At 54.1% G+C, this 16600-nt stretch overlaps 1 protein-coding gene across 5 annotated transcripts in view; it reads right to left on the reverse strand.

The window, feature by feature from the left end:
* The window catches only part of Dnmt1 (DNA methyltransferase 1), a 36538-nt gene extending 20737 nt beyond the window's left edge, over nucleotides 1-15801 (reverse strand). The window contains exons 1-8 of one of the 5 annotated variants that reach the window (XM_063228629.1): nucleotides 15673-15801; nucleotides 14788-14862; nucleotides 5405-5441; nucleotides 4767-4874; nucleotides 4409-4588; nucleotides 3719-3794; nucleotides 2364-2442; nucleotides 259-293 (exon numbers count right to left, since the gene is read on the reverse strand). In XM_063228629.1, the coding sequence (XP_063084699.1) occupies nucleotides 259-293; nucleotides 2364-2442; nucleotides 3719-3794; nucleotides 4409-4490 (272 nt within the window). In that variant the 5' untranslated portion in view covers nucleotides 4491-4588; nucleotides 4767-4874; nucleotides 5405-5441; nucleotides 14788-14862; nucleotides 15673-15801. Of the gene's footprint in view, nucleotides 1-258; nucleotides 294-2363; nucleotides 2443-3718; nucleotides 3795-4055; nucleotides 4078-4408; nucleotides 4629-4766; nucleotides 4875-5404; nucleotides 5442-12454; nucleotides 12616-14787; nucleotides 14863-15672 lie in introns of those variants that run through there. The other 4 variants (XM_063228628.1, XM_063228627.1, XM_003460864.5 and 1 more) reach the window with 4 other exon arrangements.
* Between the last annotated feature and the right edge of the window lie 799 nt (nucleotides 15802-16600).

The raw sequence follows: 16600 nt of genomic DNA on the forward strand, positions 1-16600 counted from the left end.
CTGGAGACACGTCACTCAGCACCAGCCCGAGCGTGAGGTCTGAGCCCAGCTCCGGTAAGCAGTGGCTGTCACTGGACTCATTGTCCAACAAAGCAGGAGGAGACTCGAACCCAAACATCCACGCTCTGACCCTGAAATTCCCTGTCCTTACACAGGGGAACGCTTGCTCAAGCTCTTCATAAACTTTCCAAACAAGGGGTTTCCGTATTTGAGATACATGCACACAACACATGAGAAGGTACAGAAATCAATTCTTACAGCTCTTTGGACGTAATTCGCCGCCTCTTCTCATCCTGTGTGAATGCAAGGAAGAAAAAAATAAGGTTACTGGTCTCAAAGGAAGATCCCCAATAGCACGAGTCAAAGTTTAAGTACATACAAGTAATGTGGTTAAAGATGGGGCGGGGGCTGCGGCATGAAGCGCTCCCCTGTACCAGGAGTCTCTGCATTCAATACTCAGCACTGTTTAAAACAGAAGACTAGCTGGACGTGCTGGTTCACACCTACAGTCCCAGCACTCGGAGGCTGAGGCAGGAGGGTTGCCGAGAGTTCAGGGCCAGCCTGGGGGACAGCCTGAACTACACAGCAAGACCCTGTCTCAAAAAAAGTAAAATAAAGTAAGCTCGTGCTTGGTAAACACAAGGTCCTAAGTTCAATCGCTGGTACCAAAAGGAAAAAAACCAACGTGAATCCGGGGCATCAGGGTTTGGGGGAGAAAGTCCAGGAAACACGTCACTCTGGTTTTGACAGCAAGGGAGAGGCCAGACAGCACACGGCCACTCCGGGGACATCGCAGAGGGGAGAGCAGCAGCTCTCCAGTACTGGGCAAAATCCAAGTGATGCTTTGGGATTCACACGGGGTAGCGAGGACAGTCACTGACCTCATTTTCTGAGGGACCCGTGACACACTAGGTTCCGAAGGCCACAGGTGTCCAGCTCCAGACACCTTCTATTTAACTTGCAAGGGGTAAAACTGTGGCGGGCACGGGCCCAGGGACGGGCTCAGTGCGAACGTGTGCCCGGCCTCCTCCAGGCCCGGGGTCCCAGACCCAGCACCGGAAACCCAAGTAAAAGCAAACGGTCGCTCCAAACAGATCCGTATCGCATCTGAGGTCAAGGTTACACAAAGGCATGCTTCAGGCCCCGAGTGGAGCTCACCAGCAAAGCACTCGCCCAGCACGAGCAGGTCCTGGGCCCACATCCTGACCACAGCAGGAAGACACCAATCACTCGCACAGGCCTCTGATTTAACTATGCACAGAGAAGCCGAGCACCGTGGTGCATGCTGTCATCCCAGCCACTGGGAAGGCGGAGGCAGGAGGATCACAAATCAAACCCAGCCCGGGCAAGTTACAAAGATATGGCCTCAGAATAAAAGCAGTCGGGGACGTAGCTCAGTGCAGACCTGGGTTCAAACCCCAGTACAGCAAACACAAACTGCACAGAAGCAATACACACGCACACAAACGTTAACGCCACCTAAATAAAGCCGTGTCCAGTCCAGTCCAAAGGACAGCTAGGTGAAGGGTGCAAGGAGCCCCTCTGGACTTCATGTGAAATCTGCGTAACAGCCACGTGCGAGGGACATGTGCCTGCCTGGCAAGCACAAGGTCCCGAGTTTGATTCCTGGTACCAAAACATTAATCATATATATATATACTCATTCATCCGAGGGCTGCCACTGTAACCAAAAGTATAGAACTTGCCTAGCAGGTACCAGGCCGTCAGTTCAATCCCCAGCACTAAAACAGAAAAACAGATTCCGTCTCTGGATGCCGATGTTGGCTGGCACGGGATTAAACCCAGGGACTTCACCCCAAGCTCCAGCTCCAGCCCCCCCACCACCTTTTTAAAGGGACAGGGTTTCACTATGCAGTTCAGGCTGGCCTTCAGTTCACTTTGTAGCCCAGGCTGGTCTCAAACTCGCAACGATCCTCCTGCCTCAGCCTCCAGAGTGCTGGGGTTATATACATACACCACTATGTTTTATTTTATTTTTGGGGGGTAGTGGTGATCAAAATCACAACCTTGCACTTGCCAGGCAGGAGTTTATGGTACTGAGCTAAATCCCTGGCCCTTTATTTTGTATTTTGATACAAGAACTCGATACAGTCCAGGTTAGGCTCAAACTTGCCACCCGCCTGCCTCAGCTGCCCGGCAGGCTTCCCCCATCCTGGGGGTGGATTCCCTAAGCGGCTCACGCTCACTCCCGTGTGAATACGCGGTCTGTTTCTCTAGGGCGCATCACACACACCACGCGTACGGCCCCATCCACGTTCCCTGGAGAACCCACGGCCAAGGTTTTCACTCCACGGCCCGAAGGGCAGGCAACCGCAGCGAGCCGGCGGCCAGCCCAGCCTTACCTGGTCTTTGTCCTCCTCCCCAACCGGCTCCTCGGACTCGGGCCTGTCACACTCCTCCCCGGGTTTCCGCTTGGCAGGGCTGTCACGTACAACGAAGCGACCGTGAGTTCGGAGACCCGGCCTTGGAGACCCGGCCTTGGGGACCCAGTGACTTACACTCCTCCCTCCCAGGGCACCTCCAGGCCCAACTCGGGGCGCGGACCCCTCCCCACCCGAGCGAGGCCCTTGCTCCCAGTGTGGGAACAGGCTTCTGTAAACGCCTCTGAACGACAGGTTAGGACAGAGCCACTTCACAAGCAGTAAGTCACGGATCCAGACACTGCACAACGGCTGTTAATGTCACGAAGGAAGAGACATTACGCACCTCTGCCAACATGGCACACTGACTAAGCCATCAGCCTCAAAAAATAAAAGGCTGCCGGGCGTGGTGGCGCATGCCTGTCACTCCAGCACTTGGGAGACTGAGGCAGGAGGACTGCAGTGAGTTCGAGGCCAGCCTGAACTGCATAGCAAGACCTTGTCTCAAACAAAAAAAAAATAAAGTAAGAAGCTGGGGCTGGGTGCAGCTCAGTGGTGCGGCACCAGTACCATGCACGAGGCCTGGGTTCCAGCCCAGCAGTGTCAAAACAAAACCTTGAGAGGCATAAAGACAGCCTTCTTCACGTTTTTTGTTGTTTTTCCGTCTTTTTGAGACAGGGTCTCACTGTGCATCTTGGGCTGGCCTTCAGCTCACTCTGCAGCGCAGGCTGGTCTCGAGCTCGCAACCATCTTCCTGCCCGAGCCTCCCGAGTGCTGGGATGACAGGCGTGAGCCACCACACCTGGCTCTATGTCTTGGTTTTGTGTATGGAACAGCATGTCCAAGATTCATTTCAAAGTAATCCAGCCGAGGCGGGGGGTAAAGCAACGCTGTGAGCTGGTGATTGTGAACGTTGGGTATTTGGGGGTGTAGTAAACTACACTCCCCAAGTATGTTTATCTGAGGTTTCCCGTAAGAATAAAAATAGCCGAGGTCTTCATAAATGCTATTCGTGAATGTCTAGTGACCGGAAACTGCAAGTCAGCCTATGCGGAGCCAGCGTGGCGGCACACACCGTATGCCCAGCACTCTGGGTGGCCGAGGCAGGAGGAGCCCAGTGTAAGCCCCGCCCGGATAACTTAGCAAACAAACACTAAGAAGGGCTGGGGATGCAGTTCAGCACAAGGACCGTCGTTTAAAATTCCAGTACCAGAAACACACACACAAAATGCAATTTGGAATCAGGTCTGCTGAATCACACCCTACCAATTCTTTTTATGCTTAAAGGATCTACTCGGCCTGGACAAAAAGCCGCAGCCCACTCCCCACACACTGACCCCTTGGCGAAATGAGCTGTGATAGTAGTCTGCCTGGTCGTTCTCCTGGTCACCTTGGGACTGGCCGAAGTTCCAGCTGTTCAAAAAACAAAAGAAGGCTGCTATGAACAGGTCCACAGCACCGTGCACTCTCACGCAAGCCACCACAGAGGCTGGCGCTGTGTACCCTGTGGGGTCAGTTCCACACAGGGCCAGCCTTCCCGTGTCGACGGTCAGCACCTGCTACCAGCTGTGGCCAGGTGGGCACCACCCCTGCCCAACACCAAGAGTATCATCCTGACCAGGAAGAGGTCAAAAGCTAAGAGTCAAAGTACGAGCCGGGTGTAGTGGCACACACCTGCCATCTCAGCGCTCTAGCAGGCTGAGGCAGGAGAATCAACTTTTAGTCCAGTCTGGGCAACTCAGCAAAACACAGTAAAATGAAACGAAGGCTGAGGATGTGGCTCAGAGGAAAGGCCCCGTCTCAATCCCAGCACAGAACAGTAAACGTCAGCAGGCAGCTCCTGTGAGCGAGCACCATCCGCGCGACTGAACTGGTCGGAAGGAACCCAGAGGCTGCGGCCACAGCTCAGGAGAAGCATGCACTGGGGTGCTCGAGGCTGCTTCTGTGCCCAACACGACACACACGCAAGCTGGGCGCAGGCCCAGGCCCCACCCGGTGAAGCCTGACCCGGGCCTGCCCGTCCTTACGCTGGGCCTCGCCAGTGGACTTGCTCCTCCGCGGCGCCCGAGGCCTGGGGCTGGTGTGCGGGGGGCTGTGTGGCTCCGCCATGCGCGCTCTCCGGCCTTCGCCGCTGGCCTGGCTCCCGTTCTCTAGGCAGCCGTTCACTTCTCGACTGAAAGCGTGAGCTCCGTTCTCCAAGGACAAATCTTTATTTAAAAGGGATTTGACTTTAGCCAGGTAGCCCTCCTACAGCAGGAAAGGATAATTTGAGTAGCAGTGAATGGAAACCAGTGACAATAAGAACAAGGGGACAGGCGTCCCTGGTCACACAAGTCGCAGAGAGCAGACGCCTTCTGGGGGCCAGGAGGCCGCGAGCTCACTCACCTCCGAGAGCTCCTCCTTATGTAATTTGGTTTCCAAGTCACACAGCTGATTCTTGACTTCCGTTTGCAGAAATTCATGCAACAGATTCAGCTTCTCCTTCACGCACTCCTAAGGGGAGGAACACGGGTTTAGCGGTCCCCAGCGGGCAGGCCACAGACTACAGATGCAGGGAACTAAGCTGCCCGCTCTCATGTCAGTGACCAGACGCCACCCCAGTCGGGGCCCTCTGTCCTGGGCTCTGCACCTGCAGATTCAGCCACTCTCAGGCGGGAGAGACTGAAACCTCTGCACTGGACATGGATAGGTATCGTTTTGCCCTACACAGTAAATAAAGCGTTTACTCTGCAGGTTTTCAGTTCAATTCCCAGTACAAAAAAAAAAAAAAAAAAAAAAAAAAACAGTAACAAAACGCATCTCCAGGCTGGTTGAAGGCCCCCCTCCAGGAGGAGCTGGCCATGGTGGTGCACACCAGTGACCCCAGTACCCGGACTGCGTGTCCGATGCCAGCCTGGGCTGTGGCGCAGCCAGACCAAGGCCAGTCTGAACTAGGTAGTGAGACCCGGTCTCAAAAAAAAATAAAATAAAATAAAATAACAATGTTATATTTAAACTGTTTTAAAAACACAAGCAGGGATTACCTTTTCTGTCAAACTGTTTCTTTCCAAGTCTTTGAGCCTGAAAGAAGGAAATGGGAAATAATATTCATTTACCATCAAGAATCAATACTATACTTTTAGCATTTTGGACTGTTTAACATGAGTGTTTAGGGGAAAAACATATGGTCCTTTCTCACCCCACCCCTAAGAAGTCCAGCATGTCTTCTGGCAATGTCTACAAGGAGTATGTCGCTTGTGACCACAACAAGGACCTTTCTGAGGTCGTTTTTTGGGTGACACAAGAGCTTCCTAACATGAAAAGAGCAGGTGAAACGGGGGTCCATTCCGCACGCTGGATGATCTGCAGCTGTCATCCTCCAGCTGAGTCTGACAACAGCCCATAAAAAAGGGGTGCCACAGGCCAGGCGTCCTGGTGCACATTTCTAATCCACTCTGGGAGGCCGAGGCAGGAGGATCACAAGTTCAAGCCCAGGATGGGGCAACTCAACAATTTAAAGAAGGCTGGACGCAGCTCAGAGTGAACACCTTCAGTTGGGTAATAAAATAATGGGTGCCACAGCGTGCCCAGAGTCACAGGAACTAGACCAGGGCGACGCTGGACAGCCAGCTGCTGCTGGGGGGGGGGGGGGGAGGCGGGGCTGCAGCATCTCACTGTGAGCCGAGCAGCTTTTTGGTTTTGGGGACGACTGGCCAGACTCTTGGGTGCACGTGTAAAAACTAAACAGAGCAAGAAGGGAAGACACCACGGAGGGAGGGCTGCTGTCCTGGCCAGGGCAGAACAGGTCCGACCAGCCAGGCCGGTGTCCCTCGTGGTCAGGAGGGGGGTGCCCTAGGCAGTGACCAGGCAGGCCCCTGCCAGCTCCAGACCTCCAGCCCACAGCGACAAAGCCCAGGAGCTCAGCTATCAGCAGCCCCGAGGCCACTGCGGGGCCAACACTGCTGCTCCGGGAGTGCGCGTGGCTCCGTCTTCTGCTCCCAGGGCCACCCGCATTTGCCGGGACCTCCTGTGTGCCAGGCTGCGGTCCGGTCACAAAGGGGTAGCCAGCCACGGGCATCCCTGGGCAGGAGCGTCCCAGCTAGCCGGGCATTCCGGAAAGGACTCCGCGTAGACACCTGCAGCGCTAGGCACAGCGGCCATAAACCGTGTGACACAGACTGTACCTCCTGGGGGCCCCACAGCCTGGCGGTGCACAGCTCAGAGGCAGAGTGCTTGCAAGGTTCTGGGTTCCAAACACACAACACTAAAATTAAACTAAAACCACGTATGTTGCAGCCTCCTGCAGGCACGAGTCACGTGACCTGGCACTAGGCAAAGAGCCAGGAACAACAGCAACCGCACATCCGGGCACTTCCAGCCAGGTGCCCTCATCTCCTCCTGCAGTGATAGGTCCCCTTCCCAATGGGACCCAGCGCCTGGCCCGTGTGAAGCTCCAGGTTCTCTCCCTCTGAAGTAGGCGTCCAGCCCCAGCTATTCTGCAGTTATGGTCTGTTTTCAGGGTAACTAGGGACTGAACCCACAACCTTGCATTCAAGCTCGCTGCCCTGACCTACACCACGGCGTTTTGTTTGTTTTGTTTTTTAAAATGGGACAGGGTCTTGCTATGTAGTTCAGGCTGGTTTTGGATTATATGTAGCCCAGGCAGGCTTTGACCCCAGAGGAATCCTCCTACCTCAGCCTCCCAAGTGCTGGGATTACAGGCATAAACCATCATGCCCAGCTTTATTTTTTCCAGTTCATTTTTCATTTTAAGCATTATCTCACCAAACTGTCCAGGCCGGCATCAAACTCATGATCCCTTAGCTCCAGAGGAGCTGGGATCACAGAAATACACTATCACAGCCGCCTATCACCTAGTCCTTGAAACAGTGGCTGGACCCAGCAGCCACCCAGACCAGCAGCGGGGCCCCAGCCCGCACTATGTCGCTGCCCCAGACAAAGGATGAGCCTCCTCCGGCCTAGGACGGCGAATACAGGACCCACATGCATATCTGTGCCCAGGACAGATCTGCAGGGCTAAACCCCTCCAGCCTTCGTGTGCACCATGATGGTCAGCCGGGCAAGGAAAAGAGGGCTCCACTGGGAGACACCCGAAGGCCGTGTGGACCCTGCTTGGTCCCAGGAGTCTGTCCCTACCCCCCCAACTCGTGACACCACCTCACGTGGCTGACGCCCAAGAGCGGCTCAGGCAAAGCTGGAGGGCCCGGCCTGGCGACTTGTAAGCTATGATCTCGGCTACTCGGGCTGAAGCAAGATCACAAGGTGGAGGCCAGCATGGGCCACTTAGTGACACCCTGTCTCAAAAAACTGACAGAAGATCAGGGATGTAGAACGCTCGCCTAGTACGTTCCAGGCCCTCAGTCCGATTCCCCGCACAGCACCCCAAGCAGCAGGGCATGGGCGCAGCCACGCAGCTCAGGGGCACAGCACCCCCCGATTCGACCCCCAGGACTGGGGTGGCAGGGAGGGCACAACCTTGGCTCCTTCCTGATCCCCGACTCATCCGCAGCCGCTCCCGTCACACACTAACTGTGGTGGAGAACTCAGGACGGCATACGCCGAGCGCTGCGCTGGGAAACGGGGCCACAGAACCAGGAAGGGGGATCCAGGATGGTGGGCAGGAGCCGGGCAGAGGGAGCCCGGAGCCATGCGTGCCTGCACCGTGGGAAAGGCAGAGCCAGGATGTCAGGCCGCAACGCCACCGACACGCCGTCCAAGGGGTCCTGGGAGGTGGAGGCCAGGGTACCCGGACACTTCAGGAAAACTCATCGCGGCAGAAAACACCACAGGGACGGGACAGAAAGGGTCACAGACAGGGACTCTAACATCCTGAAGCCAGAACTGCTGCCCTGGAATAGGATTTGGCGGCAGGGCCAACCACAGACTGCGAGGTTCCGCTAACGCTGCCCATCTCCACTTTGTTCCCTGCAGTGCTGGGACAGAAGCCCTGGCCGCGGCCAGCCCCGTCAGCGTGCGCCCCTCAGGCCGCCCCGCAGCTCCTACCTCTGCTTCCCACAAGCCTGGGGGACTTGTCACGGCCCGGGTAGGCAGCACAACAGCGCCTGGGCCCCAGGAGCGCAGACCCTGCCTGGAGCCATGAGGTAGCTTCAGGCAGCAGAAGGCCTGCAGTGTGACTGAGGTCAGAGTCCCCCAGGAGGAGACCCGAGATGAGATCTAATCTACCCGCTCTGATGAAAGCGGAGAGCCCGCCATCTGCGTTTCAAAAGCAGGACTGGCGCCTCCAATGCCACACGGCATTGCCAGCACCCCGGAGGCTGAGGCAGGAGGACTGGTCTGGGCTACAGAGGGAATTTAAAGCCAGACTGAAACATATAGGCAGACCCTGTCTCAAAAGAAAAATAAAAAGCAGCCACCAGAGGAGGTCGGCACGGAGGACTCCCCTGAGGGGCTGGCCATGGATGGACCTGCATCCACGAGGGGAAGGAGGCCCTCAGTTTAGAGCCAGCGTGAAAAATGGAGACCCCAGTTTCCCAACCACAACAAACGGAATTCCACCAACCCCACACAAAAAGAAAACAAGGTGCTCCGAGCCTCCATGAGGAAATATAGCCATCAGATTTGCCGGGAGAGGGGTTTATAAAAAGTCTCAGCTGAGGGCTGGGGATTTAGCTCAGGACCATAAGCGCCTGCCTTGCAAGTGTGTGGTTGTGAGTTCAATTCCCTGGTACCGATAATAAAGAAAAAGGCAAAAAAAAAAAGTCTCAGCTGGGGATTCAGCTCAGTGGTGGAAGCACCTGACTGGCAACTGGCAAGCACAAAGTCATGGGTTTAATCCACCGTACAAAAACAAAACACAAGGTCTCACTATGTGGCTAGACTCACAGCAACTCTCCTGCCTCAGTCCCAAGCACCAGGATCACAGGTGTCTGCCACCTCAACCAGCTCAGCAGAGGCTTTTGGACCTGGTGGAAAGCACAGATTTCTGAACTACAGACCTGTGACATAATCAGTGGAAGTTTGGGCCAGGGAATAATTCAGTGGTAAAGCACGTGCTGCACGAAGCCTTGGGCTCCTTTCTCTGCACAACAACAAAAAAAGACATTGTTTGATCTAATCTACATAGTTTGTATGCTCTGGCAACAAGTTAAAACTAAGCACCAGAAATTCCAGATTTTTCAGCCAGGTATGGAGGCGCCAGCCTATAATCCCAGACCACAAATCACAGAAACCACAGATCACAGGTCCCCAGATCACAAATTCAAGCCCAGGAATCTCCAACTCTGCAAGCAAACTACAGGGGGTGGGGGGGCCTAAGTGAGTTTCGCCCTGTTCAGCATCCCTGCAGTAGGTCACACCATTAAAGTTAAGGCTTCAGCAGACCCAGTTTAATCCAATCACAAAACCCAGTCAACTGCACAAAGGCCAAAGCTCAATCAGTAAGGTAAATCCCAGCTTCATAGAAAGGGTGGCAGCAAAGTCTACCCACCGCATAGCCCACCAGGAAGGCAGATACGTTCTCTGCCAGTCCTTGAAGCAACAGGCAGCGGCAGCAGGCTGTGTGCATTCAGAACCAACACCCTCCGGGCTGGGGAGGGAACTCAGGCACAGGACTATGCTCAGCGCCACCAAAAGAAAGTTCAAAAAAAAAAAAATTCTAACATCCTCACTGGAGGGACCCAACTGTTTTCCTGAGGGAAAAGTTTAAGAACGAATGGACACAAGCCAGGGATATAGCTCAGCAGTGCAGCACCTGCCTAGCGAACGTGGGGTCCTAAGTTGGATTGCTGGTAACCCCCAAAATATAATGAATGGACAGGGTCAAGGACAGGCCAACACGCCTGTGACCCAGCACTTGGGAGGCTGAGGTAAGAGGGAGTCCAGCCTGGGCAACGGAGCATACCCTGTCACATGATTTAAAAACCAAATTTAAAAAAAGATGGTGATAGCCAGATGTGGCGGCTCACACCTGTAATCCCAACACCTAGGAGGTTGAGGTAGGAGAATCAAGTTCAAGACCAGCCTGAGCTACAAAGTGAGCTCAAGACCAGGCTGAACAGCATAGCGAGACCCTGCCACAAAAAATAAAAAAGACACAGCTCAGCTCGAAGGTCTCTGCTGTGCAGACACACACGCACACACAAGATGGGCAGCAGGCAGCTTCGGGAAAGGCGCACGGCTTCCAGCTCCACCAGCTGGCCCAGCGCAGCCCCCGGCCACGCACTGAATGCCCAGGTGCTGGGAGAAGAGCGCAAGACAAGCCCTACACACATGGCAGGGGACGCAGGACCTCATGCCCGCGCTCGGCGAGCGTGCTCCAGCCCTTGGCCCACCACAACAAGTGTCTGCTTCGTAACAACCAGCCCCGAGTGGTAGCAGCAGACAAGCTAGAGACCATTTTTTGCTGGGCAACTGTTGCTGTCTGAACAGGGTAAGAAAATCACGCAGCAAACTGACTTACCCTGAGAGACATGATTTTAAGAGTTTTATAGCATATCACACTTAAAAGTTAAAGAAAAAGTGGGCTTGGGACTTAGCTCAGCAGCATAAGTGCCTACCTTGCAAGTGCATGGTCCTGGGTCTGATCCCCGGTATCAATAAAAAAAGTTGAAAGTGCTGAAAATACTTTCTAGTGTTACACAGCTAATGAGCTATTAAGAGTATATTAGAAAAGAGCCAACTGTTATGGTGCACACTTCTGATCCTAGCACTGGAGAGGCCGAGGCAGGAGGATCGCCAGGTGTTTGAGGCCAGCCTGGACTACACAGCAAGACTCCGTCTCATTAAACAAGAAGTACTTTGAGGGGCTGAGGGCAGCTGCCCATTCCCACTTCACCCCCTCCCCCACAGGCCAGGTCTGCAGTGGACCACGTGAGCAAGCCCATGGAAGACATGGCCAGAGCAGGTCAGTAGATCCGGTCAGGACTGTGCAATTCCGGTCAAGATTCAGGTGACTAATGCACAGCTCATGTGGAACACGTTTTCAAGAATGAACTGGTGTCTTTCAGGATCGTGACTCCCGGGGCCAGTTTTCCCGCCAGTCCCACGAGATGCAAACTACAGGACTCAGGTCCCCACCACTGGCCGCCATGTCCACTCTTCCCATGGCCGCTGCAGAGCACAGCTAGTTTTCTAAACTGGCAAGATTCTTGGGTGCCCGCGGAATCCTGGGCACCGCGAGTGTAGCAGGGGCATTCCCCGTGCACGATGCTCTGGCCCTAGTCCCAAGATGCACACGAAGGGCTCCTTCCTAGGCATGATGGCACACGCCTGTAGCCCCAGCACCTGAAAAGCTGAGGCGGGAGGATTTCTGTCGAGTCCAAGGCCACACTGAACTACACAGAGGCACCTGGTCCCGAAAAGAACCAAGTAAGCCAGGTGTGATGGCACACACTTGCAACCTCACGAGTCCAAAGAAGCTGAGGGACCAGGACCAGGCAGAAGTTAGAAGCCAGCCTGGGCTATCAAGAGGCCCTGTCTCGAAACCCCAAAAACAAAAGGGCTCCTGGCAGCACAGTGGTCCCCGGGGACACTGGGGACCCCAAGGGGACCCCAGGGGGACCGGACTTGCCAACTTCTGTCACCGCTACCCTCTCCCCCCACCGGTGACGTCCGCCTCTACAGATCGCTATCGGGATGGACAACTCCCGGAATGCCAAGGAGACCCCAGAACACTCCCGGGGCTCGGCCCGGCACCGGAAGTGGAGGACAGAGTCCCAGGGCTGGGGGTCCGGTCCGGAGGCCGCGGTTGCCCACTTCCTGCGTGCCCAGGAAAGAGAAGAGGAACCCCCCACCCCGGGATGAACTCAAGGCTTTCTGTACGTCGGGGTCTGAAGAGACCCCGCACCCCAAGTTTCTGGGCACCAGGAAGCTCAGAGGAGCCGCAGCCCATTTTGGCGCCAAAAGGCCAACGGAGCGCGCGGCCGGAAGTGCCTCGGTGCCCGCGCCAACCGCCACTGCCAAGCGCCGCGCCGCCAGCCTGCGCATGCGCGCCCTACTGTCAGCGCCGGCCACGGGCCACCCAGAGGGGGAGCAAACCCCCGCCGCGGCGTCTTGCCTGGATTCCCCCCTTCACCGAGCGGATGGCTGCCACAACCCCACTCCGCAACACCTACCGCCTGCGGACATCGTCGGGCAGGGAGATGGCTGGAGTGGCCAGCGCGGGCACTCGGGCCGGGGCGGTGCGGGCCGGCATCCCGAAGGCTCCAGCAGACGCAGCAGCAGTGCAGGAGGCCCGGGCTTTTCGCGCGGAAACCAACTGGGAGGGGCGGTCAGAGGAGGCAGCGCGTACCACCCTGGCCCAGGCGCAGGGGAAAGTCGGCCGTACCGCGCACAGAGAGGCCGTACCATATGCGGGCAGTCAGCGGAGCGGGTCGTGCGCAGAGAGTGCGCATGCGTACGGTGGGCGCGCACCCCCTCCTAGCGCAAAGCAGTGGGCTCGCCCAAGCGCCACCTCCGCCTTCTGTTTTTTTTTTTTTTGCTTGGCTTGGAGGGGCGGGGGTGCTGCGCCAGGGCACTAGAGATTCTCATTCATTCTCTGGGTACTCAAGAAGATAAAGCAGCGAACCTCCCAAAGGGCTACAGCCGGTGAGGACTCGAGTTAAAGCCCTCAGCTCCAACCTAACACCTACACTGTCTGCTCACTGGACTACCTTGAGCATGCCATTTGAGTTAGACCTCAGCACCCTCTTGGGTGGATCGGGGCTCGGAGCAGCTACTCCGGAAAATCTTCAGGATGATTTGTAGCAAGTAAGGGATTTGTAGTTAGCGCCATGATTTTCATCATATGGGGAGGCCGGGCCACGCGTGGTGGCCCACACCTGTAGCACTTAGGGAGTGAAACATGAGGATCAATCAGTGTGACTCCTCGCCCGGCAGGATAACTTAGCGGGACCCATTCAAAAACCAAAAAGACATTCAAACAAAAGGAAGAGCCGGGATATAGCTCAGCAGCACAGCGCCTGCCTGGCAAGCTCGAGGTCATGAGTTCAATTCCCAATGCCAAAATAAAAATAAAACAAAAGGGACAGAGGCCAAGCGTGGTGGTACAATCCTGTACTCAGCGCTTGGGGAGCTGAGACAGGATCCCAGCCTGGACAATTTAGTGATTTAGAGACACCTTGTCTCAAAAAATAATTTTTTTTCTGAGTAATATTCCATTGTAAAAAAAGAATTTTTTTAAAAAAGCCTGGGGGTAGGGCCCAGTGCAGAGGCCCTGGCTCAATTCCTAATATTGTAAAAATAAGTAAATGAATGATAATTAAGGATTCGAAGAGTAGGACAACCTGTGCACTGCTGGGAGCGCTGTAAAATGCCATAGACAGTGTGGAAAACAGCGGAAAGTTCTCCCAGACATTAAAGGTACCATTACGTGATCCAGCAGCCACACTTGTGCAGATATAAATATATTTAGAAGAACTAGACACACAATCCTTTTTGTTTGCTTTTGTTTTGTGTTTTGAGGCAACCTCACAGTATAGTCCAGACTGGCCTTCAACTAATAGCAATTCTCCTGCCTCAGCCTCCCAAGTCCTGGGATGATAGGAATCCACCCCAATCCCAGTTCCCCATCACCATCCCTGGTTTCCCATGAGAGATGCTGACAGACCTGCGCCGATGGCACAGACCTATTCCCATCCTCTGGGGGCACAAGGCAGGAGGAGCAAGCCCAGCTTGGGGGACAGAGGGATTTAGAAGACTGTCTCAAAATAAAACATTACAAAAGAGCTGGGGACGTAGCTCACTTCAGAGGCTGAGTCCGGTCCCCAGAACTGCAACAGAAAACAAAACCAAAAACACAGCTGAGTCACCCTAGATGTCGAACAAATTGTCAGAGCTCCACAGAGGCCCCAGGCTGTCTGTCACCAAAGCTACAGCAGCAAGGACACTTCTATCATGGAACCAGGAAACTGTCAACTCCAGGGACTCGCCCGGGCCAGCAATGGAATCCCGGGAACTCCAGCCCTCTGGAGAGGGCAGGCCACCCACCCCTGCACCCTGTGCTTCAGCAGGCAGTCTCACCAGGGACACCCCCGGGATACAGCTTCTAGCTGCCACTCAGCCAGCTTATCAGAGTCCAATCCTGACCACCGGAGTCACCCTTGGGGGGTTCTCAGGGCTCACAGGACAAACCCAAGACCACAGCCGCCTCCGGGGCTGGCCTCTGTCCACAACACAGGGAACGCCTCAAATTAATAGAAGACAGACCATGCCTTTTTTTGAAGTAGACAAAAGCTTCAAACACGCCCTTCATGGGCGCAGGACCCATCCCGAAGCTGGTCACTTCATTAGTCGTCAGGGAAAAGCAAAATAATAAAACCTCAATGTGACATATTGCGCACACACAGATGGCTCACGAGAAAAGAAAAATGTAGCTGTTTTGCAAGACCAGGAGTCTTTCCAGTCCTTTGGGAGCCTGAGGCAGGAGGATGGCAAATCTGAGTCTTACCTGGGCAATGCAGCAACTTGGTGACACTCTGGAAATTTAAAGTCAAAAGACTGAGCTGTAGCTTAGTTGATTTCCCTGGAAAGATAGAGTTCAAAGCAACACACACTTAGGTGTTTTGTTTTATTTCTTCTCTGTGTGTGTGTTACTAGGGTTGAACCCAGGGCCCTCACCATGAGCTACATTCCCAGCCCTGCTTACTTTTACTTTGAGTAGGGTCTTGCTGTGTCTTTAGTTGGGCCAGGCTGGGCTTGGACTTGAGTCCTCCTGCCCCAGCCTCCTAGGATGCTGGGATGAGAGGCATGCACCTCTGCATCCAGCTCAGGGTGTAAATATTGTAGGCTTTGTGGGCCCTGCAGCCTCCTGACGTCTGCCACCTCCGCCTCTGCAGCCCGGATGCAGCCACAGACACAGAAGTGAGTATGAGTGGCTGCGAGCTGCTCAGACTTCACATACGAACAGCAAAAAAACAAACTGCATGCATCATGTAGAATATTGTACCTCTTTCCCTGCTCCGTCCCTCAGTTAAAAAGGGAAAAACCACCAGGTACAGTGGTTCACACTTGTAATCCCAGCATTCTGGGAGGCTGAGTCAGGAGGATGACAAGCTGTGCCTCAAGCTAGAGGACTCAGCAATTTAGTGAGCCCTGCCTTAAAACAGAGTAGGGCTGGGGATGTAGCTCAGTTCAAAGCCTCTGGGATAAATCTGAATACCAGCAAAAAAAAAAAAAAATTGCGTCTCAGAAATGGTTTGTGGAAGAAGCCAGATCTGAGTAGACAGAGCCCAGATGATCCCCTCTATAGTGGTCACAGGACCTCTTCACCCAGCAGGTCCCACGGCCATTACCACGATGGCCCTAGAGAAAGGGACAAAGCTCCAGGAATCACCTTCCTGCCACAGAATGAAGTGAAAACACAGCGTCCGTCCGTCCACCTTGGATCCGCAAAGGAAAAGAAAGTCCCCTCCTCCTGCCAGGGCTTCCAAATAAAGGGCTGGCCATTAAGTCAGCTGAGTTTCACTTGCAGTTAATTTGCAGCCCCCCCACCCAGATGAGCACTGTTTAACCACAAGTGATTCTCCAAAGGCCATCACCAAGTTGTCAAGGTGACCTGGCAGGGAGCGAGGTTTAAAGTGAGCTGGATGGAGCATACCTGTGAGCCCAGCACTCAGGAGGCTGAGGCAGGAGAATCTCAAGTTTGAGCCCAGCCTTGGCTTGTTTTTGTCTAGAGTACATCTTATCATGGAGAACAGCCGGAGACTGTTAGATAGGATATTTATTTATTATTTCTTTTTATTACAAACTCTAAGTTTTGTCTTTTTTTAAACAAGGCTGAGTTTGCACAGCGAACCATCCAAAAGTTAGGAATTTCTGAATTCAGTCAAAGCCTGAAAGTAAAGAATCAGGGAAGTTTATCACATTTTTTTTAATAAAATAGGTTTAGTTGGAGCCTTGTAACATAATTGATGGGTCCTTTATTATCCAAGTCTTCTCACTTGTGAATGGATACCTCTCTATGTCTGTATATAGAAAAAAATTGCTTTTTTTTTTTTTGTTAACGAGTAAAGTTTTGTTTGCTTTTGTCTTTTAGCTTGCAACAGTATACCACACAGGTATGTCTACAGTAGGAAGACAGGAAATATTTCACCTGAAACAAACAGAAAAAATGTGGGAGCCAGGAAGGTGGCGCACACCTGTAACCCAGCACCCCAAGGCTGAGGCAGGAGGATCGCTGTGAGTTCAAGACCACCCTGCTTGTCCTCCCAGCAGCGGCCACGGTGTGCCCTGGTCTGTGCCCATGGGGGGTGCCATGATGA

Source organism: Cavia porcellus, unplaced genomic scaffold (genome assembly GCF_034190915.1).
Source record: "Cavia porcellus strain 051 isolate PalLab524CR breed Dunkin Hartley unplaced genomic scaffold, mCavPor4.1 scaffold_17, whole genome shotgun sequence".
NCBI lineage: Eukaryota > Metazoa > Chordata > Mammalia > Rodentia > Caviidae > Cavia > Cavia porcellus.